Genomic DNA, 23,460 nt, shown 5'->3' on the forward strand with positions numbered 1-23,460 from the left:
TTCTGCTCAGAGTCTCATGCCTTTCTCAATGTGCGCAATGGTAACAACTGAAAGGAGGAAAAATATTTGAACATAAAGTAATAATTTGAGTGCTGTCTTAATATTTTATGATGAATGGGATAAACTGTCCAAATCCTGGTGTGCTTCCACAAAGTACTGAATTAAAGGTCTGAATACTTCTATGAGAGAGATTTCTGTTACTGACTTTTAATAAATTTGCATCTAAAAACCTGTTTTCACTTTGTCATTATGGGTTATTGAGTGTAGATTGATGCAAAAATGGCAAGTTTATCCATTTAAAATAAAACCTACAATACAATTAAGTGCAAAAAAAATGACAGAAAGTCAGTTATTGAGGGAATGAGACTATATTATCCATTGTTATCAATAAAATATTACCAATCAAAACAAAAATCATATTGGTAATAACTGGAAATTGTTGATGTTTCAATTGAGATGCACTGTAGTCATAATACCATGGGTTTGGAGTTAGTTTTAAAGTCAGGACAATGATGTTCATTTATTGAACATTAATACTGACTAGTAACTATTATCGAAATAAGATATCGTCAGTCGCTTTCAATGGAAGTTTGATCATTAGCCTTTCTGTTTATCAAATGAGAGTCTGCTGACAACAACATGAAGTGTAGTGACTCACTAATTGTAATCTTTTGTCATGAAATTGGACAATACTATCACTTGCTTTATTTCAAAGATACCAGTATAACTACTGGACAAACTAAATATATGAATTTCAACACAGAAGGAGACCATGAAATGACAACATCAAGAGCACTGTCTTTTTTGTTTATTGCACGAATTGTACATATTTCCAACTGAACTGGTAGAACGCAATTTTAGGCAGTGGTGGAAAAAAATTGTTCATCAAAAGCCTTATTATGTATACAAGATGCCAAAAATAGCCAGTGGGAAAATCTGGATTCAACTGTTTCAAATGATGGATCAAGATCTATAAAGGAAATACTGATTTTTTTTTTCTTGAACAAGAAAGAGATTCAAAACTTCAATACTTGAAATGACAGCGGTTCTGTTCATAACAGAGGGATGTCATTCGTAAAGGAAAAACTGAACACAAATGGTGCCTCAAGTCAACTTTTTTGCTCTGAATTTCAAAAGTACTTTGTCCTCATATAGAATATAAACCTCTGCATCAATACCAATCAAATGTTTTGACATCTTTTTTTTTTAAAGTCAAACAGCATTTGCTAAAGTTGATTTTTTTTTTTTTTTTTACAGTTTTAATATATATTTATATATGTACATATAAATTCTACTAACTAGAGTTCTCATAGAAAATGAGAAAAGCTGGACTTTATCGCTCTCACACAACAAATGACTGGCAAGCATAATTGACCCCGATGCCCCCCTGTCCTCCTCTTTGAGCCAATGTTAAAACAGCACAGACAGAGAATTCCTCATGAGCGGTGTGCTGGCCGACCTGGTTCAAACGTTTTATCTGAAAAATATAATTAAGCAATTGATTTGAGACGCTTAAGGAACCACATAAACAACTGCAGCCCTTTATCACTCCTATCTCAATTGGCTCATGGGCAGCGTTTCAATTGCAATTTGATCCAGGTCGGTTCTGGCTCTAAAAAAAAAAAAAAATCACACAGTCCCCCACCAGAGCCCATAATCAGTCCTTATATCCTATGCACATGCTGAACACCTGCTATCTCTGCATTTTTATGTTCACTGAAAGAGGTGAACTGGAGATTTCCTGTCAAAGACAGATGCCAGGATGGAAGGAGGAGGAAAAGGCTGGTGGAAGCAAAAGAAACCTCCTTCCTTTTGGCTGGAGTTCAGTCAAGAAACGCTCAAGTGCAAAAAATATCCCCCCACTCAAAACAACAACAACAAAAAAAAAAAATCAACTAAATTTCACTGTGGATTTTTCCAATGAGAGATACAAGCATCGTACAAGACAACAGCCCTTCCCCCCTGAAAATCACATACTTAGTGCACGTTTTTGTCTGTGTCTCAAACTAAAGCATCCCTGATTCAAAGTGCACCCAGTAGTGAGGGGAGGGTGATGGAAAAGAGGAGGGGAGGGAGTAGCTGAGGGCAGCATGTAGGGTGGTGCAGCATGTAGAGATTTAGTAGTCCTCGGAGAGCAAACGTGTGATAAATGCGACTAGCTGCTCAAGCTTCAGGGCCAGAAATCAGTATGAGAGACTGGGGGGGGTGATGCGGTGAGGGCCACTGGGGGGGGAGTTTCCCTCTCAAAGTTCAAATCTTAAAGGAAGTCACATTTCGGGGATGGTTTGAGGGTTGCGATTCTAGGCCCTTCCTCCCTGCGGAACCCCTCTTCTTCAGCACAGAAAGGTCGAGGTGGAGAGCAAGAGGTGTGTTACTAAGAGAGAGGGGGACAGATTGTGTGCTGGTGATGTATAGCTTACTACAGGGTGCGTAAAAGTGGAGGTGCTTGTTGCCATACACGCACAGTACATCTTTCCGGGGCTAGGTAGAGCAAATAGATAATGTATGGACACACAGGGGGCCTCCAAGTTATTTATAGGGATGTAAGCACTCACTAGACCTCTTCATACAACTGTCAAAAAAAAAAATCAGGATTCTGGAAGCGTGTATGCACTCTGTAGTCTGCCTTTTCACACTTGTAACTGCTGGGAAACCAGGCGTTAAGCATCTCTTGTCACTCTGCCTCAACAGTATGTTTAAGTAAATGTATGTGTTTATATGTGTGAGTATGTGTGTGTAAAAATAAACCAAAAAAAAAGAAAAAAGAAAAAAAAAACAAGTCTGTGGCTCATCAGTGTTTGATTGTGCCAGTGTGTCAATAGTGCTTGCCTATGTGCATCAATTCAAGGGCAATAAAGTGTGTGTGTATATGTATGTATGCATGTATGTGTGTGTGTGTGTGTGTGTGTGTGTGTGTGTGTGTATGTATGTGTGTGGCTCAGGAGGACATGCACTGGACATGGTCTGGACCTCCTTCCTCTTCATCAGAGGAATCTGGAGAGCTCCAGGACTCATCCGTGTCTGCGTCTGCACCCTCACGGCGGGCCTGGATCGAGACAGGGGAGAAGAGAACAGAGAAAAATAAGAATGAGACTATTCGGGCTTCGACAGCGAGCAAACATCTCGCCACCTTGGTCTTTAAAGTTAGAGAGCTTACTGTGCATTTTCAGCGCAAAATTACAAACAAATCCACACTGGAATGCAAATTTCTGTACATTTCATTCCAGGAGACCCTGCCTCCAGATGACCATAGCGATAACAAGTTTTTATGTTCATGTTGCTCTCTTGACCTCCATGACACTGACTAAACATACTTGGTGGATGCTGAGTTTATAACAATAATCTCTTACAAATTTGATTCACAGACAACTCCTCCATCATAGAGGAGCTTAAAAGAGGAAAAACCGTATAGGCAAAAAATGTTATATGTGCGTGACACACAACCCGAAGTTTTCTTGTTAACAAACCAAAGTTGTGTTTACATTTAGTGTGTTTCACCGGTGTGTATCCCTCAGGCCTAACATGGTGAATGCATTTCCTTCCTCATAAAATATTTGCAAAGCCAACTGTTTTATTCATTTTAAATTGTTCATTGTTCACATCCATGTTTGCTACCTTGCAGTCTTTGCAGGTGCATAGTTAAGCTTTGCACATTACTGCCACCAACTGCCAATAAGCGGAATAGCGCTGCTAGTGGCCAAATATTGCACATGGTATCTTTAATTGAACGTAGTCACCAGTAACATCATCAGTAACAGCTTACTTGTGACCTCCAACTGAACAGTGACCCAATAAACTGTAATTCAAGCTAAGACCAAGTGTGTTCTACCAAAGCGTCTCGCTAACTTCACAAGGTCTGGCGTATTCGTCTGAGAGCTCACCCTTGGGGGCCGTCTGTTTCTCATGTGTCTCATCAGGAACCACAGCAGCTGGGTGTCGTACTGGTCGCCGTGCCGCATGCTGTCCTCATCGCGCTCCCGCTTGTTTTTCTTCATCACCTTGACGAACACAACAAACCATTTATTACAGGTGTGAATGTGGGGAACAAGAGTATGCGCGCTCTGCCAACACGTCCCTGATACAAAATCGCATTACTCTTCCTTGATTTCTCATAATAAAGTTATTACAACCCAAAAAATAGCCTCCTGAACTGCCTCATGTCTCACTGTAATATATGTAACATAATCGGTTCTGCTAATTAGGTCATGGCCTAACATTTCTTTTACCTTCGTGGTCTTAGTTTTTGTAGTTTTGGCCATCTTTTCTATCACATTATGATAACATCTTATTATTAGTCAATTAATCAATTAGTTGCCAATTATTAAACACATCGCCACCCATTTTGATCATTGACTGATCCTTTTGAGTCATTTTTTAAAGAAAAAAAAGTCAAAATTCCCTGATTCCAGCTTCTTAAATGTATAATTGATTATACTTTTTAATCACTGCATTTATGAGATGTATGATGTATAGTAATGTTGAATTATTTGGCACTGTACAGCAGCAGCATTGTGTGTTCAAGGCAAATTTCCCTGTAGGACAATAAAGTCTTATCTTAATATTTTCTGTATTCTTCAGTTTTCTCTGATAATAAACTGAACATCTTTGGGTTGTGGACTGTTGGTCAGGACAAAAGCAGACATTTGAGGACATCATTTTGGGCTTTGGGAAACAGTGGACGACATTTTTTCTCCATTTTTTAACATTTTGTTGACCAAACAGCTAATCAATTAATCAAGAAAATAATCGACAAATTAATTGATGATGAAAACAAGTGTTAGTTGCAGCCCTACACTACACATAGTTTTACAAAAACACGAGCAGTCAGTCAACTATTCAGGAAAACTAGACACAAAAGCAAATGTAAGAATTAAAACTTCCAAAACAAGCCACTTTAAACATCTGAGCCACCATTAAATATCAAAATATCTGTCCAATCCACAGCTGTGTCCACAATCTCCACAATTAAGCTAGAGCAGAGTAAAAAGTAAAACGTTAGAATAGAACATAATACCTCTTTTAAGCCCTTGAGTCCTGTGGGGGTCTCGGCAGTGGGGGCCCACAGCTTGATATCATGATCCAGGCCACTGGTGGCCATTCCTGGCAGATGAGGATGTGGCTCCAAACAGTTCACCTGTAGTTGACAACGGTGGAGGGAAAGACTGAGATTAAAGTATAAAGATGAAAGGAGACTTCACAAAGAATATCCTTGGGGTGAATGTCTCGGCAGCAAAAAGCTAACTCTGCTGTCAAAGAAGATATACAACAGATAACAGCTTCATTTAGTAAAACCAGGACATAGACCAAGTGAATTTCTATCACAATCAGATATTAAACAACACTATTAACACAACCAGCTATCAATGTGTTTGTCCAGCTTTTCCTAAGTCATCTTTGAACCCAACAAAAATATATGTTCTTCTCTCCATCTTTGACTCACCACTCCTCCTCTGTCTCCCTCCATAAACTGGACGATGCGAGCAGAGTACTTGTCCCACAAGTAAATGTGTCCACAGTCACTGCCACTGACCACAAACTCACTGCAGGGCCCGTAGAAGTTCACACCCTTCACTGTGAGAAAGAGGAAGTACAATGTCAATCCGTCTGCCCAAAATTTCTCTTTACAGCGTAGATATACAGTAGTTTAAGAAGAAACGTCCCAATACATATAAAGTTATAAAAGGCACTTCTTATTGTAATAAATTACTGCTGTAATTGGGAACTGAATTGAACACCTGTGGCATTATTGCGGTGTCCCTTATATCTCCTGCGATAGTCCGCCCCGTCACTGTGGTTGGAGTCAAACAGGTAGATGTCCTCGTCGTTGTAGCTGGCCAGGAGCTCTGACAGATGAAAAAAAAAAATTAACACTTAATGATGACTGTTGAGGATTATTACCAGCTAGACATGAGTTAAACTGTTGTGTTTAATTTCCCTTTATGCATTTTACTACTCATAAATGATTCAAACAAGCTCAGCTAAATTGTTAATCTAAGAAAAATATATATTAATTTGACTTTAAATTCCTCTGACTGGCCCTACACCTGAACTTACTGGTGTTATGAAAAGGTTAATGCACACTGATGATTTTTTATTGAGGGAGAATAGAGCTGAACCTATTTGAGTGACGCTGATATTGCATGGTACTTGCATCAGGATGGCTGGGAATGGCAGGAAGTATCAGCATTTTTAAAAGGCACAGAAACAAGCCTTATCATTTTCAATATTTCCAAAACATTACTGAATGAGCAATTAGAAGATGCAGTCTAGTCAAATTGAATTCAAACCTACATTTCTAATTGGATTAAGGGAGGGTTTTAATGGAAATTACATAATGCCATAGAGATATTAAATTATATCTATACACACTGCATGCAAGCTGCTTCATTTCTTTCATTTTGTTGTGCTTCTGACAATTGTTTTTAAGAATATGTCAGTTTCTTTCTTTTCATACTTAGTGTTTTGTTTTTTGTTTTTTTTTTTACCTGTGCCATCGTGGCTGTACACGAGGCAGGTTATGTTGGTTTTGGACTCGCTGGATACCAGATGTGAAGGACAAAACTTTTTCAGTACACCGTTATTATCGTTCTCATTAATCTTCCTCTGGTCATAGATCCTAAAGAGAGTAGAAGAAACAGTAAGAAAAGAAAAAAGTAGTGAGGAGTTAGAGTATACCCAAGATATATTTATAGATGATATCAAACATTATTATACTTTTCCGTAAGATTCTGTTTGCATTATTAGTAAAATAATTACTGCAAGCTGGTTCCTACCTCACATACTGATCTCTCCCGCCCACAGCAAAGTGGTGTGTCTTTGCTGGGTTGACAAAGATGGTGTACAGCCCCACTTTTTTGTCACCCTCCTTTACAACCACCAGCTTACTGCCACACAAAGATAAGGAGACACAAAGGAAAAACCGGTCTTAGCAGCGGCGAGGGAAAAAGTTTAGAAATCATGATGACGTATGGCAAAGACAGGAAAACTAGCAAAGAGGAACATGTTCAAACATGGAAGTTCATCAACATTGACTAAGAAACAGGATATTTGCATGACAACTCAAAACTATGGCTTAAAAATAGTTGTATCAACACCTCAACAAAAATCAAAAATACTGAGGTTCAAAAGTGTGGTGCACCAGCAGTCCGTTTTGAAATTCTGAAGAAAATCTTCTATCTGACCTAACTAACTAACAAAATACAAACTTGATAAACCCCAGCAACGGTATCACTCACTTGGCGGGACGATCTAGACGCAGGTCAATACCAAACACAACAGCATCCTCTCCAGCAGACAGAAAGGAGCAGGGGGAATCTGGCTCGAGGGCCAGCTGAAATTAAAATATACCAAACACACACACACACACAAAAATGAGAAACAGTGTACTTCAACTTCAAGACAACAGAGCAATCAAAACAAAAACAATCACCTTATGTGCTGCCCCTTTGTGCTGTGCTACCCGCTTGGTGTTCTTGCAGCGCTGGGTGGCAGAGAGCTCAGCCACTCTGATCTGACCATCTCTAGCACACATGGCCAAGGTGGAGTCTCCGCTGTGAGGCAGGAACTTTGCCTATGCACACAGTGGGCAGAGAGAAAACTGATTTTAAGTTTCTGACCACAATATACATTGATTACTCACTCACAGTCACTTCAATCTACAGTTTTTACAACTTCAGATGGATTTAATTTACCATTAATCAATTGCAAACCTGAGTTATTCAGAGATCAGAGAAATATTTTGAAAGACAAATGAGAAATTTATTCTGTTGTGATCCCATCCCTGCATTACAATCTGTTTCTTTGCTTTCCCTCACCTGAAAGACATTGCTCTTGTGGCCGCTATCAAACTCCAGCTCAGCACGACGGATGGCCCAGTCCCAGATCACCACTCGCAGGTCATCGCTGCCTGATGCCAGGCGTGTGCCTGAGGGGTTGAAGTGCAATGTGTTGACGCAGCCCGTGTGCCTCTCCAGTCGGCCCTGGAGCTCCAGCCTCTGCACGAGTCCGCGGGCTCCACACACACGCCTCACAAACTGGTGTGAGTCCCTTCCGATCTCTCTGGAGCGCAGCGAGGGTACTGCCCGCCATATGGGCCCACGCAGATCACGGAGCTCTGCTCCCAGCCATGCCTCCATAGCCTCATCGTCATCTTCCTCATCTTTCTGTTCTTCGTCCTCCTCCTCATCCTCATCCTCATCAGAGCTGGAGGAGTGGTTGTTGCCACCGCCGGGTCTGTTTCTCTTTCTAGCTGCCCTTTTCCCACCATCTTTTTCCTTTGCCCTCTCTCGTCTGCCTCCCTCACTCTCTCTTTCTCCATCTTCAGTCAGGGAGTAGAGGCCGCTGCCATCCATGCTGTCCGTGTCCTCTTCCTCCTCTCCCTCTTGGTTTGCTCCTGTCTCTCCTTCCACATCTGGCATAGGCTTGTCTCCAGACGCCTCTCTTGTTTCTTTGGGACCTACAGAAATAGGGAAGGCCAGAGCCACGGAGAAGGTTATGACATTACTGTCTCACTGGGAGATTTAATAAAAGGTGTGCAATGGCAGCTCACGTTTTATGTAAACTTCATCAATGTTAAGTCATATTAGGCGGCATACAAAACAGAAAATTAAACTACAACAATGTAAGGAATAGCAGAGTAACACAGCAGTAAAGATCAACAAACACATTTAAAATATGTGCATAATGAAGTAAAATAATTAGGCAAAGTTTCTACCAGACATAACAATATTAGCAACATAAGGTTTTTTTTAAAGAGCTGTTAAACTAGTAGGGTGGGATTACCATCCTGGGAAGACTGTGTTTGACCCTCTTTGCTTCCAGAGGCATCTCCTTCCTTGTGTTGATCTTCTCCTGGTTCTTTTTCTTCAGACCCACCTAGTAAAACCACAGATGCTCTGTGAATAACTGGCATAGATGAGGAGCATAGAGTTTGCACACTTATATTCAGTATAAATAGTCTAGTTATTGTCTGGCACTGGTCCTTTACCGTTAAGCACTGTGGATTTGCTGTCAGCCTCTGCCATTCTGTCTCTTTTGTCCTACGTCGACCAGAGGGAGAACCTATGAGTGTCACACACAAAACAAATATTTAGGTTGGCTTTTGGCTAAATTCACAAATGCACAAATTAAGATTAAACAACTTGTACGTATAAGTCAACCGACATCATTGCTTGCACGTCGGACATAGTGCCGAGGGGCGTAAGTTAACAGTTAGCTCCGTAGCTCCCAAACTAAGAACCAGGCTAATTTTACAACCTATCTAGAGACGCTAGTAACGGCATAAACAAAAAAAATCGCTTGCTAGCTGGCTCACAGGCCTGACTAATGCCCTATTTTCCTTTGTGATGTTTAATACTGCATTGTCTTCTGCAAAATAACGAGTGCTCTACTACCTGACACTGTTATTGACATGAGCTAAAGCTAACTAGCATGTACCAGGCTAGCAAATATCGAAACTAAAATACTGCTCTCGGCTCTGGTTAACAGCTGGTTGTCAAAACACCGAGCAAGCAGCTAGCATTGCTTGCAGTGGCTAACTAGCATAGCTAGCGTTACCTCTACTCGAAGGCCCGACGAGGCGTACTTCTTAGTTTAGTCCTAATCTTTACTGCAGATTGATTTTCCCCTCCTCACAACTTAGCAATTGAGCTAAGTGCCTCGACTAAGAATTCTCTGACGGAAAACACACGACATTAGGAATGCGTGCATAAAGCTTTTTGGTAAAAGACAGACTATATAAACAGGCTCTTGCTGCGTTCAAACAAGGTTGACTGCTCTGTTTATGTTTTGACGGTTCAGCTTCTGTTTTTTGTAGTTCCATTTCCGGTGTCGTGCTCGCTTTTTTTTCTTTTTTTCACCGGAAGTTTGCAGAACAGAAATATTATTATTATTATTGTTATAATTGTTATTATTATTGTTATTGTTATTATTATTATTATTGTTATTAGTAGTAGTAGTAGAAGTAGTAGTATCATTATTATCATCATTATTATTATGATAATTATAATATAATTATAATAATTATAACAGCATTCATAATAATGACAATAATAAGAGAATTATGATGATGATAATAATAATAATAATAATATATCACCAGACTGTTTCTAGAATGGAGATCAAAGCATGACTAGTATTTTCAATACTCAAACAAATTCCTCATTCATTCATCTTTTAGTGACACTTTGGAGTTTGAAAATGGGCTACTGCTGGGCCCCTGCTGGATCCCCCATTCTTCCATATCTCTGAGGTCTGGAAGGCCAAATCTGTGGTTGGCAGTGGCAGAGAGGAGGATGAGGGACAAGATCAGTGCCATCCTTGACAAACCCCTCTCACCCGTTGTATGGTAAACTGTGGCAGATGGGCAGCTCATTCAGTCACAGACTAATTCCACCAAAGAGCAAGACAGTGCGCTTCCATCAGACTGTACTAGAACTGTGACAACAGGATAAAACAGCTGTGAAGGCCCACTACCATCATCATCTCGATCCCACCCCACACACTCCTTCATCCTCCAGAACTCTTGACTTGACTATTGTACACAAACTGACTTTTACACACAGACTACAATACACAGAAATATAGCTGGCCTGTGTAGATAACACTACTACGACTACTACTACTACTAGTACTACTACTACCACTACTACTACTACTATTGCATAAGTTCACCTATATAACATATACATATATAATTAGCTACACCTACCAGAACCATTACTTCTGCAGATATTTTGCACAACTTTTTTATTTTCTTATTTTTACAATCCACAAGTCAGGTCATGTATGTAGCCTAAGTATTATAATGTCTATAATGTATATAGATTGAATTCTATTTACTTGACTTCTTATTTTGTTTGTATTTATTACTTCTAGTTCTTATCCGTTTCATTGTTTCTTGCAATGCTGTAACATGCAAATTTCCCCTCTGGGGATCAACAAAGTCTTATCTGATTAGTGTGTACATAGTTTCTATGCTGGAATGTTACCTGTCTCAAGGTTTGCTGTGAGGAAATTGAGTAAACACTGTAATTTAGGGATATGCAACATATTCGCACAAGCCTGAATAAAAAAGGTCTTAAAAGTAGACACAGGACCATATGTAGGCAATATAGCAGGACTTGTCTTAAGGCCCATATCATGTCAATTAATATTTTTCTTCAGTGGTGCATATACCCGAACTAATCTTAGATTAAAGTTAGAAATTAGATTAGCATAAATATGGGCAGTGATTTAGAGGTCTTGTACCAGACATGTTCTGGGACCTCAGGGCAGTTGCCTGTCTTGCCCAGTTGGCAATGCAGCCTTGATTTTCTTCAAGCATTATTTATTTTACTACCTTCACTACTAATTTTTTCCCACTTTCCATTAATAATGTCTGATCAACCAGTTCTCATCTAACTTCAGCTCTGAGACAATTCACAACATGTCTAATTTCAGCAAATGCTATGTTGAAATTAGACCAGATGCCAGTTTTTTGTTGTGTTTGTGCAAGGAGTGCTCTTACGCATCTTACCCCAGAGATTGAACAATTTATTTTTAGGGAAACCGCATGATATTGTAGACACCGTCAGAAGGCTGCTGTTATTAGGTGGGTATATGTATTGCATTAGTGATGTAATATTTGTATTTAAGTAATTAAGAGAGCAAATTCTACTGTAATACAAGTTGAAATGCATGAGTCTGATCAATGTCCAAGGAAACATCTGGCTCCCTCACACAGGCTGAGACGAGATGGGATCCCTCGGCTTCCTTCCTGTGTTTATGTCATGAGCTTAATGACAGCGATCTACATTAAATCCCACGGCAGGAGGATGTTTCGCTGTCACTGTCAGATCCCTTTTTCTCTTTTCTCTCTGGTTATGCTTATACTGAAACATAGCAGCATACACTAGAAAGACCTCAGATTACAGTCACCTGTCAAAGCTCCTTTAATCCACATGGAATGTCAGCTGAGAGTGGGAGACTATGAGGGGAAAGGATTACTCTGCACATACAGTTTCTCATATAACATAGCCTATGGGGATGAGTGAATAAAAATACTGAAACAAGGAGGTGATTAATCAGACAATATATTAATTGCTAAAAACTTCAACAATCACTTCACTCATTTATCAAGCAAAATTGTCAAATATTTGCTGGCTTCAGCTTCTCAAATGTGAGGATGTGCTAATTTTATCTACTTTATATCATTATAAATTGAATATGTTTGAGTTTTGGACTGTTGCACAGACAAATCAAATACTTTAAAGATGGCCCCTGCAGCTCTGGAAACTTGTAATGGACATCAACACAAACTGCAGCTTTAGAAATGACCGGAATTAATTGACCCCTTTCTGACAGTGTCAAAAAACCCCACTAGTAACTTCATTAGATTCTGCAGGTGAGCTCAGCTGATTTCTTAAGTATTTTAAAGGAATTTATAATCATTTTAGAATGTTATTTTTTTCAGTTAGGACCACCTCTGTGGAAATACTACAGAAGAAGGAAGGGGAAGTTCATACAGACCGAGGGGGTTTCACTGCAGACAGCCCAGCTGTGAGCTGCGGAGCGCTCATAAGCTGCAGAAGCTCTCTCTGTCCTCCAGAGGCGATGCTGGAGTTTGCAGAGACGAGCGGACGGCGCTGACGGCTCTATCATGCCGTTCACAGGTTTAAAATAGGGACAAAGTTGTTTTTTTTTTGTTTGTTTTTTTTACATTTGGCATTAAACTGCTGGTTTCCGACAACATGGAGTACTGGAGGCAGTGCGCGACGTGGCTTATCAGCTGCAAAGTGCTGCCAGCAAACCACCGGGTAACTGCGGACACGGCGCAGGTGTTCGACTTGGCGCAAACCCTGCGGGACGGGGTGCTCCTTTGCCAGCTGCTGAACAACTTGAGACCTCACACCATCAACCTGAAGGAGATCAATCTCAGGCCACAGATGTCACAGGTACACTGCCAATGTCTGTTGTCAAACACAACTTACGATTCTAACGTGCAGAGAAACTGCTAAAAAAATGTCCACATTAATGTAGACAGACATAACATGCAATTACAGCAGACATGTAGTGTTGACAGTCAAATTGTCAGACGTCCAGAGTCACATTAGCTATGTATGCTTAGCCTACACAGGCTGTAAATAGTAGTAGCTTATGCATCAAGTAGGTAGAGTGTTGCTTTTCAAGAAATGACTGAAGGAGATAAAAATACAACAGGCCAAAGTCTCTGAAAAAAAGTAGAATCAGCGTTGTCATATATAGTTTATTGTTGTGTCACAACAGCTGCAAGCAGCAACAGTTATTGGGATACGGAAGACTTCGTTCTGAGTTCTTAAAAGTTTAGTGAAAAAATATGAGATGAGTTTTTTCTCTTTAGGTTATGCCATTATTTCAAAGATAGACTAGTAAATCAACATTAGGCCAGAATTGGATCTTTTTAAATCTGTCACACATACACACTCTCTCTCTCTCCCTCTCTCTCTCTCTCTCTCTCTCTCTCTCTCTCTCTCTCTCACACACACACACACACACACACACACACATGCACGCAAACACACCGTTATAGTCCAGGATTGGGATACACAAAGCCATCCTCTCTCTTCTGGCACTGTGTCAAACTGATAAGTGCCACTGTAAACATTTTGGAGAATAAGGCCACACAGTGACCTCTAAACAGACTCATTTGTAGATTATCATCTGGTGTTGACCCATCTTCACCAGATCTTCTAAACACGAAACTAAATGTACACTGTTGTTTCTCACATTAAGCAGTTGAAGCTCTTATTGAATAACTGAGGTATGGCTACACATCCCTCGGCCTGTGAAAACCAAAGGAATGGTCCGTGGCTTGACCTTTTTTTACCCATAATTCCTCCTGCTGCCACTGGAGAGGCCTGATAAAATCCTGGCTTTGATCCACCCATTAGTTAGGGAACTCTTACTATTTGTGCAGCAGCTTGTAGTTTGCTCATGAAGTCAAATAACACGTGTAGACAGTCATTGTAAGTCTTCATGATGTTTCAATGTGTAGGTCCCACATGTTTCATACCAATAGTGTATTATTTAATGTGGTGAAAATGCAAACGGTATATAACTGAGACTGAGGTGTATATGAGCATATATCTCCGATGCTGCCAAACAAAATCTTTCGTGAGAGCAAAATACTTATTAATAATTAGGAGGCGTTCATGCTTTTTGTGCACTTCCTGTGCACCATCTCATACTCATTTCTTTCAAACGTTACAGATGATTAGATCTTTATCAGGCCTTCTTACAAGTATGACACAAATGTACCATCTTTTCAGACTCACAACACATTTGATTCCGAGTAAACTACATTACACATATTGGCATCTTAAGGTAAACAGACCCATTAAAAAAACATTTTAACATAAATTGGTCTGATAATATATCACTGGATTTTGGAAACTGGAAAAATTATTTAACTAAAAAAAAAAATTGCCCCAAGTTCTTATAAATAAATGGAGATATTTAGAAAAATAAACCTTCAAAAATATTTGCTTCTTAAAACATATAGTATACTGTATGTGCTCTACGTCCATCTGTCTTTTATCTTTTTGATAGACAGTGAAAGGAAACCCATGGCATATCATGCCGAACAATGGATAGTCATGGCCCGCAGCTGTAGGCCATCTGAGTGCGGTTGAGAAAGGCATGTGTGTCAGTGGGCTTCTGATTTTAAATGGCCCTTTCATTGTGCCCTGCTGACCTACGATCTTAGAAATGGAAACAAGGACATGAAGGACTGGAGGACGGGAGTGCAGTGTACTGTGATAAAAATGTGCCCAGAAATGCTATTTTTATCGTACTTTATAATGCAAAATATGTAGTGGAAAAATGAAGAAGTAAAGTTTTTATTCATGGATCATGATAAATAGGTGCTTAAAATCTTCAAAGAGAAAGTGAGAAAACAAGAGAGAACTCGGCATTATGACAAAGTCAAATAAACATCAATATACTGTATATAAGCACATAAGATAATAAATCATGTCAAAAAAGCATAGCAAAAAAATCAACAGAAACAAGGTCAAACATACATAGATCCTCACTTAACAAAATCCAGCTATCTCATTTATTAACTTTATTCATAATTCATAATTTAAAAAACACGTTCATCACTGAAGTCAAAGATGTGGCTGTTTATTGGACAGTAAAAGTAAATGTGAAGAGAGTGATAGTGCACCAGAGGCGTGTCTGTAATCAAGAGTATGAAGCTGGTGGTGGTGCAAAGCACTCATGCTCATGCGCTTCCTCCACAGACAAACAGGGCCCCAGGGGGTGGTGGAGTGATTACAGGCGTCTCCATGAGGAGCTGATGCGATAAAAAAGAGCCTATCTATTCTCAAGAATCTTGTTACAGCTCTGTTTTACTACAAATTATAATAAAGGCATTCCCTTTTTTGGTCATAGCTTAAAAAACGTGCTTGATACGGCAAATTACACTGATAAAGTTAATTACTGCATACGTGCTTACTGTACTGGATGTTTTTATGCAGAGGACCCTGAACCCTAATTCATAAGCTTAAGCACATTATATTTATGAAAGGTATTTGACAGCACTCTTCCCATTGAGACAAAGATCCTAATAGGAAGTGGCACCAAAAGAGCACATGTTTAGTGGTTTCATTTCACACTGTGAAACTTTCAGTTTTCACTTTCAATCTGCTATGTGTGTGTTGGTGGTTCACATTCATAGAGGCGACTTCAAATTCTATGAACTCTCATAACAATATTAGAGTAATAGATTAAATGGTTGGTTTTCTGAAAACAAAAAAAAAACAAAACCAAACACAAACAAACAAACAAAAAAATATATTTAGGTTTTGAGATATTAGGCAATGAGATTTCTTATGCCACAACTATATAATGAAGGTGAATGGAATTTCAAATGTATTGATATATTATCAAGGCACTGAAAAATTATGTTCAAAACATGCGGCAATGTCTCTTTCCACGAACAATGTCCCTGTCAACAGTGCAACTCACGGGGAGTATTTCTTTGGTAAAAAGTACTTCCAATAATGTCAGCTTGTTGTGTGACATGTTGATTTTGAATTTTTTCATTTTCAATTTGGGTGAAACCACCCTTTAATTTTGCAGCTGGTTCAGGTGGTGCCAAGTCAAGCTATACTTTCAATAGTTAATGTGTAGAAATGCATCATATTGTCCTCATCAAAGACAAAAAGAATGGAAAACAACCAAATTTAGCATATAAAAAACTATTTGCATGACTGGATGCCACTAAAATACTGTATGATTTTTTGTAATTTGGGTGAACTTACTGTCTAATGTTACTACTAGAATTACTGACAGCTCAGTTAACATTTTTGTCCACAATATGGTTCTGGAAAAAGAAAAAAAATTACAGGTGATACCAAATTGATTAGTGTCAATTGTTGCAGTTCCTGTGTTTGAAGAACATCCGGACATTCCTGATATCTTGCTGTGAGGTGTTTGGGATGAAGAAAAGTGACTTATTTGAAGCCTTCGATCTCTTCGATGTTCGAGACTTTGGAAAGGTATTCATCATTCTGTTTATCTACCACAACATGATGAAACGATTCTGTTTTCACTTCTTTTCTCTTATCTTGTTTACCTCTGTGCATGTTTCTGTTCCTCGCAGGCCCTTTTCATGGGAGAAATTTTGACTTGTCATACAAGGCAAAGCACAGGTGTAACTAATAACATTAATGATGGTTCTGGCCTGTTTGGTTGGTTGCAGCCTTTATTAAGATTATAGACTACACCTGTGCTTTCTCTGCTATGACATGTAAAAAAGGTCTTCTGCCACCAGACTGCTGAGTTAATGTTATCTAGCTTAATTTTTAATCTTTAATCTTATAGATTTTTTAGGATGTAGCACCGTGCACCAATCAATAGTTCATCAGTCAACAGTTTCTCTTCATTGTTCAGATGCATCGTTAAGAAGCAATATAACCCTAACCCAGCTTTGAGAATTGGTGACACAAACACCAAAATTGTGTTCCGTTTCCGCAAATCATTCCTCGTACATCAACAAAATCACATGACAGTGTACAAAAATAAAACACGGGAACAAAAACCAACTTTTTCAACACAGTGCATCAAATCATTGGTTTATACAAATTGAAAATGAAACTGACAAGATAAATCGTGCAGTAGTTTGCAACTCTCAGGTGAAATCTGCACTTGTGTTAAATGTTTTTTGCAATTTAGCCTTCCAGATGTGAAAGCTTTCGCGAAAAGTAAAGGCAACTGCATGAAGAACTAAGTGAATTGTCATCACTAAATCATCACATTTGTAATGTTATCACAGTTAGCAGCAATGCAACTGAACATTGTAGAAAAACACACAAAAACTGTAATATATGCTGCTGAAACATCCAGTCACACACATTCAGACCATGAAAAATGCATGTAGTGTAACATAGAGCCAGTCAGAAGTATAATGTCTTTCCCACTGATGGACACACACGGCATGTGTGTGTGTGTGTGTGCATGTGAGTTTCAAAGCAGTCGATATTCTCCTATCCGTTGCCTGGTCTTTTTATGGCGCACTTCTGAAGGGATTGGTCAACTGCTTTTTATTGCTGTGTTATTGCGGGAGCTGGTTTTAAGTGTGTTCACAATGTTACCAGGTCAGTGGGTTTGTACTGCGCTCCTCCTATACTCTGAGGAGCCTGATTTAACTTGGCTGAAGAAAGCACTCTCTCTCTCTGACTAGCCTTATTCCCACATTTCCTTAGTTGAGTGCATTCAGTGCATAAGTTCAATGCATTCAGTGCATAACTTCGCCTCGAAGCACCGTGAGCTGTCTGAGCATCTGTTGGTCATCCTTGGGGAAATACGTTATTATTTCTTTCTAAAGCGAGTGTACGTTCTGTACTGAATATATTTATTTTATAATTTGGCATAGTATAGAAGATAAAGTCTGTATAAGCGTCAGTGTGTCAAAAAGACTTAATTTAAGTTACCTACTATCTATATGTACAGTTTTTTTATTTCTTTAAATTCAATTGTCTATTTTAAATAATTTAACAGTAGTAGTGGTAATTAACAGTATCTCGTGGTTTGAGAACTGTAGCTATACCTTGTTTATATGTGAATAGATTTTAATTAAAACAAGAGTTCCCCAGGCAAAATGCATATCAAAGAGATAGTATACTTTATTAAAACATTTTATTCACTTCCCTACAGAGAATAGAGAGTGGTCATAAGTGTAAGGGAACTATGAGGGGCTGCATATTGAGCTTTGCGTGCCGTTTCCCACACAGACTCTCTTTTCTTTCAGTTCAGTGTGTTGTGTTCTAAAGAAGCTTCCAGTTAATCTGGCTGCTGATAATCCCACAGGGGAGGTGCTGCCTGCAAATATGTACAGTACATCCAAGCCAGGCTGCATAATCTCAGTCATGTTCAAGAGTTGTCCATTAAACAAACAACCTTCCGGCAAAGGGAAGATTGCATGGCATCATTACTTTTTATTTTCATCATTAGTTCTTGTTAAAAAAATATGTGTCTACAGGTTCAGTGATTGGGTTGGAAGGGCTCCAGGAAGGGTTGTACAGCGGAACATGAAATGCTCAATCTCTTCCTTATTTTCCAGAAAACATCCAAAGGGGAACATCTCAAATCTCAGCCAATCTAATCCACTTTGGCTGAGTTGTGCCAACTCGGCCCATAGACTGAGCATTAGTCCACCGCATATCTAATGAGAGCTCTCTAACCTACATTCCCCTGCTGACTTACTACAGGCTTCACTCCAGGCAGCCACGCTGACTGCATGCAGCGGCCTGGAGGCCAGAGAGATGAAGGCAAGAGGCAAGAAATGTGTTTATCTCTTCCCTCAACATAAAATTATATCAGCCTCTTGACTGCAAAAGCAAATTGATTGCTTTCTAAATTCAGGTGAACAGAGAAGGTTTTGCTGTTGAAGGAATGGCGTTTTTTTTTTCTTCACCTTCTTCTTCAATCAAGCTTATTTGCTTTCTTGCAGAGAGTTCAATGAAAAGATCGAAACCACTCTCTCGTCCGTATGATAAATTCATTGATTGCTTGCCAGGAAGTTACTCTGCCCGGCCAAGAAATAGTCCAGCACATAACCTTTGTAAAACCACAATGTGTCATTTTTACACTTTGGTTCATGTATGGATTAAATAGATGAGATATAATGTGTTAATTAGTGATTTCAGAGATGCTGGTAAATGCAGACTTCATAACATTTGGACCGACAGGCTAGCTGTTTACCCCTGTTTCAAGTCTTTGTATTACGCTAACTGGCTGCTGGCTTGTTGCATGTTAAGTTTACAGATATGAGAGTGGAATCAATCTCCTCATCTCTTGGAAAAAAAAGTGAATAAGCGTATTTCCCATAATGCTGAACTATTCCTTTAATAAGTTGACAAGTTCTGTATACAGTGCAAAGATTAGATCAGTATCATCACCACACTTAAAGTAGGGAAACACCCTCTAAAATCCGGAGGCTTGTAGACTTTTAACTCGTTTCCGTCAACGTATGGCTGCTCTTGTTTTCCATAACCCACATCAGTGTCAGTGATATTACTATTACTATTACTATTGTAGTACTGTTACTTCCTCAATAAAACCTTTGCAAAGTCAGCTTTTTCAACATGTTAAATATGCATTGTTTACATCCATGTTTGCTAGCTTGCAGCCTTCTTCTTCATTGCCTTTGTTGGGTCATTACTACTATGCGTTTAGGCATGTTATCCCTGTAGCTATCATTTAGCGGAATAGTGTGAAACCAGCAGCAAGAATGTAAATCAAACATCAGACAAAATGGGGATCCACTCATAAAAACACTACACTATAGTGCTACTAGAGTACCTTTAACTTGCTGTGTGTTTGGTGTTCTTAAAATTGCACCCTAATGTGTATAAATACTAGTGCTTGTATATTTTAGGTAATAAAATAACATACAGACAGACATGCATATTTGATTTATGACATGATGTTACAGCTTTCTTTCCTCTTACTTTCATTTTTTCATGGTGCTCTGGGGATTTAAGACAGTTTGTAAACAGGCCACACTAACCATGGTGGTTGGACTTCAGCTCAGCTTGTGGCTTTTCTTCTTAAGTCACGTGTGGCTTAAACTAAGTGACATATCATCAGATGAGTTTGTTGTGAGAACAAGTTGTTTTTAACACAACTTACACCTTATTACACTAAGTAAGCAAATGTGTGATTTCTGTGATTTAAATGAGTTATTACTTGTCTCTAGAGGAGAGTGAACGGATAAATATATATGTATATTTTTTTATTACTTAATATTACGTGCCATTTAACAACATTGTCTGTCCCACAACCATCAGCTGTCACTAGTGTTACATCAGTTGTAATGAGTTATGTTTGTGGTAGATTGAACTTTACACTCACTGCAAAAATACCACAGAAATCAAATCAAGTTGATAAAATGTATTCTTGATACACAGTTTTCTCAAAGTAAAAGCCAGTTGAATCTAATGCAGCTAAATTAATAGTATTTCAGATATTTTCTTCAGTCACTGGACATGATGTTATGATCTGACTTATTTCAAAATATGTTGTCAAATTGCTGAAATAAGGAAAAACAGAGTACATATAGTGGTATATTTGTCAGGAACAGTGATGTTGGTAAACTTTAAGGGGTAACATATTCACCAAATTTTTCACAGAATTTTTGTTTTGTTTCAGAAAAGATTGAATTCTGACTGCTGTAAATAATTTGTAAAGATGCAGGCCCATTTAGCAGTGCTGAAACTGGTCACTCTCACACCACAAACAGGACTCCACTACTTCGACTTACAATTACACCTGAGTTCAGGCAAAACCACAGCACTCAAACAGGAAGAAGAGATAAACTGCAGATAGACAGGCTGTTATATTAACCCCATCCACTATCTTTTTCTGAAACTTCTTAATGCCAAAGACAGAAATGATCAAGTGAAAGTGTTAACTGGAGGATAAATTGCGATTATCTCTCTGATAAACTGAGGATTTCTTAGAGATTGAAGTAAATTGCTGCCACATATCTTTGTTTGTAATGATACACAGCCTTCTTAATGCAATCATGAATTATATTTTGGCAGATTTCTAACAACTTTACACATTTGCAGCTGACATCCTGATCATGTCATCCTCATTAAACACATGTATTTCCTCATCTAATGTACTTACTGCACTGTGTGAGTAAATACTGTGCGACTAAACATCAACCAGGACAAGTTGATGTGTGTTATAAAACAATGTGATTCCTATTGGTAGATACTGATAGACCGTGGTAAAATGTGTAACTTAATATAGAGAGCACTTCTGTGCTGTTGAGAGACAACACACAATGGACTTGCACACAGTGTAACATGTTAGAAAAATACAAACAGCCTGTGGTTCATCTTTTCAGTAGGTACAGATAACTCAGCCGATAAAATCGATGTTCAGTGGAACACTGAGGATTATTATAACAGAGTATTCATGTGCCAGAAGTCATATCAAAATCTGGCCCCCAGTTTTATTTGTGTTAGCAGACACTAGACACATGCATACACAACAACTATGATTATCGCACACAGGGATAAATGATAGTAGATGCCTCTCAGACCAGGGTCAGCAAACATCAGCAAGAAAAGGCTGAAGGACACTGATTGATATGCAGCCATTAATGGTGTAAACAGACTAACGTTTCAATGCTGCTGAGTCTTCATCGGAGTCAAAGAGGACGGAGGCATAAGGCAAACACATACTATATAGTCAGTCTAAGATATATACATTTGTTATTGGGTTGAAGGTTGAACATGATTTCAAACCTATTGAAAGGCAGCAATTGCCAGAGCTAATGTCCAAGAAAAAAGCAAGACAGAAACACAAGAATACACACACCTTTGAGTTACATAAAATCAAGAACGAAAGGTGCATGTTCTGCAGTAAACATATACTATGAATTAGAGGAAACATGACAAATTCCGCTCTTCATTAAGGCAAAAGAGTTCAACTGTATTTAGAGGATCCAACACTAGTGCCGAAATGTGTGTGTTTGCACTATGAAAGTCAGTGAGCTCCAGTCTTTTCTCTCTGAAGGGAAAAATTATGCTTGGTGTTACTTGTATAATCTAATATTCATGCATGCATGAGCAGGAAGTTACTTTTTTACATGCAGAACTATGATGTAAGCAAATACATGAAATGTGACTGAGCAAATGTGACTTTACAATATATTAGTGTTGTGGAATTTAAAATTTTGACAATAACTGCATTGGCAGAAGACAAAATGTATAAGATTTAACTAACTACTAGTTTCAATACATTACCTTTCAGTACACTTTCTGTCTCTCTCTCACAGACAAACACCACCACCACCACCACACCAACACACACACGCACACACACACAGTCTGATGCATAGGTGTGAGAGGTTGAGGTAGCATGAGCATTTCCTGCAGACCATCTTGTCTCTTTCTTGTCACTTTGTCTGTCTGTGTCTTTCTGTCGTTAGTCATGATTGAAATTTGACTAATTGGCGTGATCATAATTAAGTACAATTTTGCCAAATCGGTTGGAAAGTGTTTACAATGTGAGTATAATCATTTAGAATGTAAGGGGAATAATGGACATCCAATGCCCATAACATTACTAGACAGCATATACCATACCACTATAACACTATACAATGACCATATTACACAGTACACTAAAATGAAAGAAAAAGTGAAACAATATACTGTATTCTGTAGGGTAAGATGATATGTATTTTTTGGTGCATTTTATGCCTTTATTAAATAGTGAAAGTAACATGGCATAACGTTGTGGTTGGTATCTTAACCTTTAAGACACATAAGGGTGCACAAACATTGTTCAGTGGATGTTCATCGTGGTATCTAATGTGCGGGAGATGGCTGACCTGAGGCGTCCATATTTGTTTGGTTTCTGGGTACTCTTGTGTTATTAAGCATCAAGTCAAATATATATCGAGGCTTTAAGAAAAATCTGGGTTTCCCAGTCGTCATTACGTCTTAGATGTTGACATGCATTCCAATTACAAGTTGAAATTGGTGTGGTAATTATGGTTACTCCAATATGACCTGAATGCGGCGTTAGCATACTTTAGCAAGTCTCTCTCTTGTCTCTCACACACACTCTGTCTGTCTCTCCTTCTCTTCTGAACCATTCAACAACATAAATTGACACACACTTGTTTCACCAGGTTATGGACACTCTATCCAAGCTCTCTTACACAGCAATTGCACAGCAAGGAGGATTCAAGTAAGTCACCCAATATTAAAAACAAACAGACAAAAACCTGCTGTTATAGTCCCTTGTACCAAGTCTGGCTTGGATGTCAGTAGGCATATCATGAAGTTGTCAAAGGTGTACTTTTTATTTGTCTTAGAAAATCTTCCCTCCAACCCCTGTGTACCTGCTCCTCCTCTTAACCTCCACTTCACCTCAACATCCTCTTCCCCTTACCGTAAGGCGTCCGGCCTCAAT

The 23,460-nt window shown here is 38.9% G+C and overlaps 2 protein-coding genes across 6 annotated transcripts in view; one reads left to right on the top strand and one right to left on the bottom strand.

Annotated features, from left to right (window-relative positions):
- Positions 1–793: 793 nt before the first annotated feature.
- dcaf8 (DDB1 and CUL4 associated factor 8) lies at positions 794–9,818 on the bottom strand. Of its 3 annotated transcripts, none has more exons than XM_044367861.1 (13): positions 9,556–9,818; positions 8,987–9,060; positions 8,782–8,874; positions 7,815–8,455; positions 7,430–7,570; positions 7,236–7,330; positions 6,774–6,884; positions 6,486–6,616; positions 5,736–5,843; positions 5,441–5,571; positions 5,015–5,134; positions 3,882–3,998; positions 794–3,046 (listed from the first exon to the last, which is right to left on the bottom strand). In XM_044367861.1, the coding sequence occupies exons 2-13, from the start codon at positions 9,021–9,023 to the stop codon at positions 2,939–2,941; spliced, it is 1,833 nt and encodes a 610-aa protein (XP_044223796.1). In that variant the 5' UTR covers positions 9,024–9,060; positions 9,556–9,818; the 3' UTR covers positions 794–2,938. The 3 variants fall into 3 exon arrangements, with proteins under 3 accessions (XP_044223796.1, XP_044223798.1, XP_044223797.1); XM_044367863.1 differs by lacking the exon at positions 9,556–9,818 and adding an exon at positions 9,393–9,416; XM_044367862.1 differs by lacking the exon at positions 9,556–9,818 and adding an exon at positions 9,163–9,186.
- Positions 9,819–12,511: 2,693 nt separating this feature from the next.
- The window catches only part of LOC122994226 (guanine nucleotide exchange factor VAV3-like), a 49,272-nt gene continuing 38,323 nt past the window's right edge, over positions 12,512–23,460 (top strand). For all 3 annotated transcript variants that reach the window (XM_044368803.1, XM_044368804.1, XM_044368805.1), the window contains exons 1-3: positions 12,512–12,932; positions 16,404–16,520; positions 23,177–23,235. In XM_044368803.1, the coding sequence (XP_044224738.1) occupies positions 12,729–12,932; positions 16,404–16,520; positions 23,177–23,235 (380 nt within the window). In that variant the 5' untranslated portion in view covers positions 12,512–12,728. The remainder of the gene's footprint in view (positions 12,933–16,403; positions 16,521–23,176; positions 23,236–23,460) is intronic.

This window comes from Thunnus albacares, chromosome 12 (assembly GCF_914725855.1).
Source record: "Thunnus albacares chromosome 12, fThuAlb1.1, whole genome shotgun sequence".
Taxonomy (NCBI): domain Eukaryota; kingdom Metazoa; phylum Chordata; class Actinopteri; order Scombriformes; family Scombridae; genus Thunnus; species Thunnus albacares.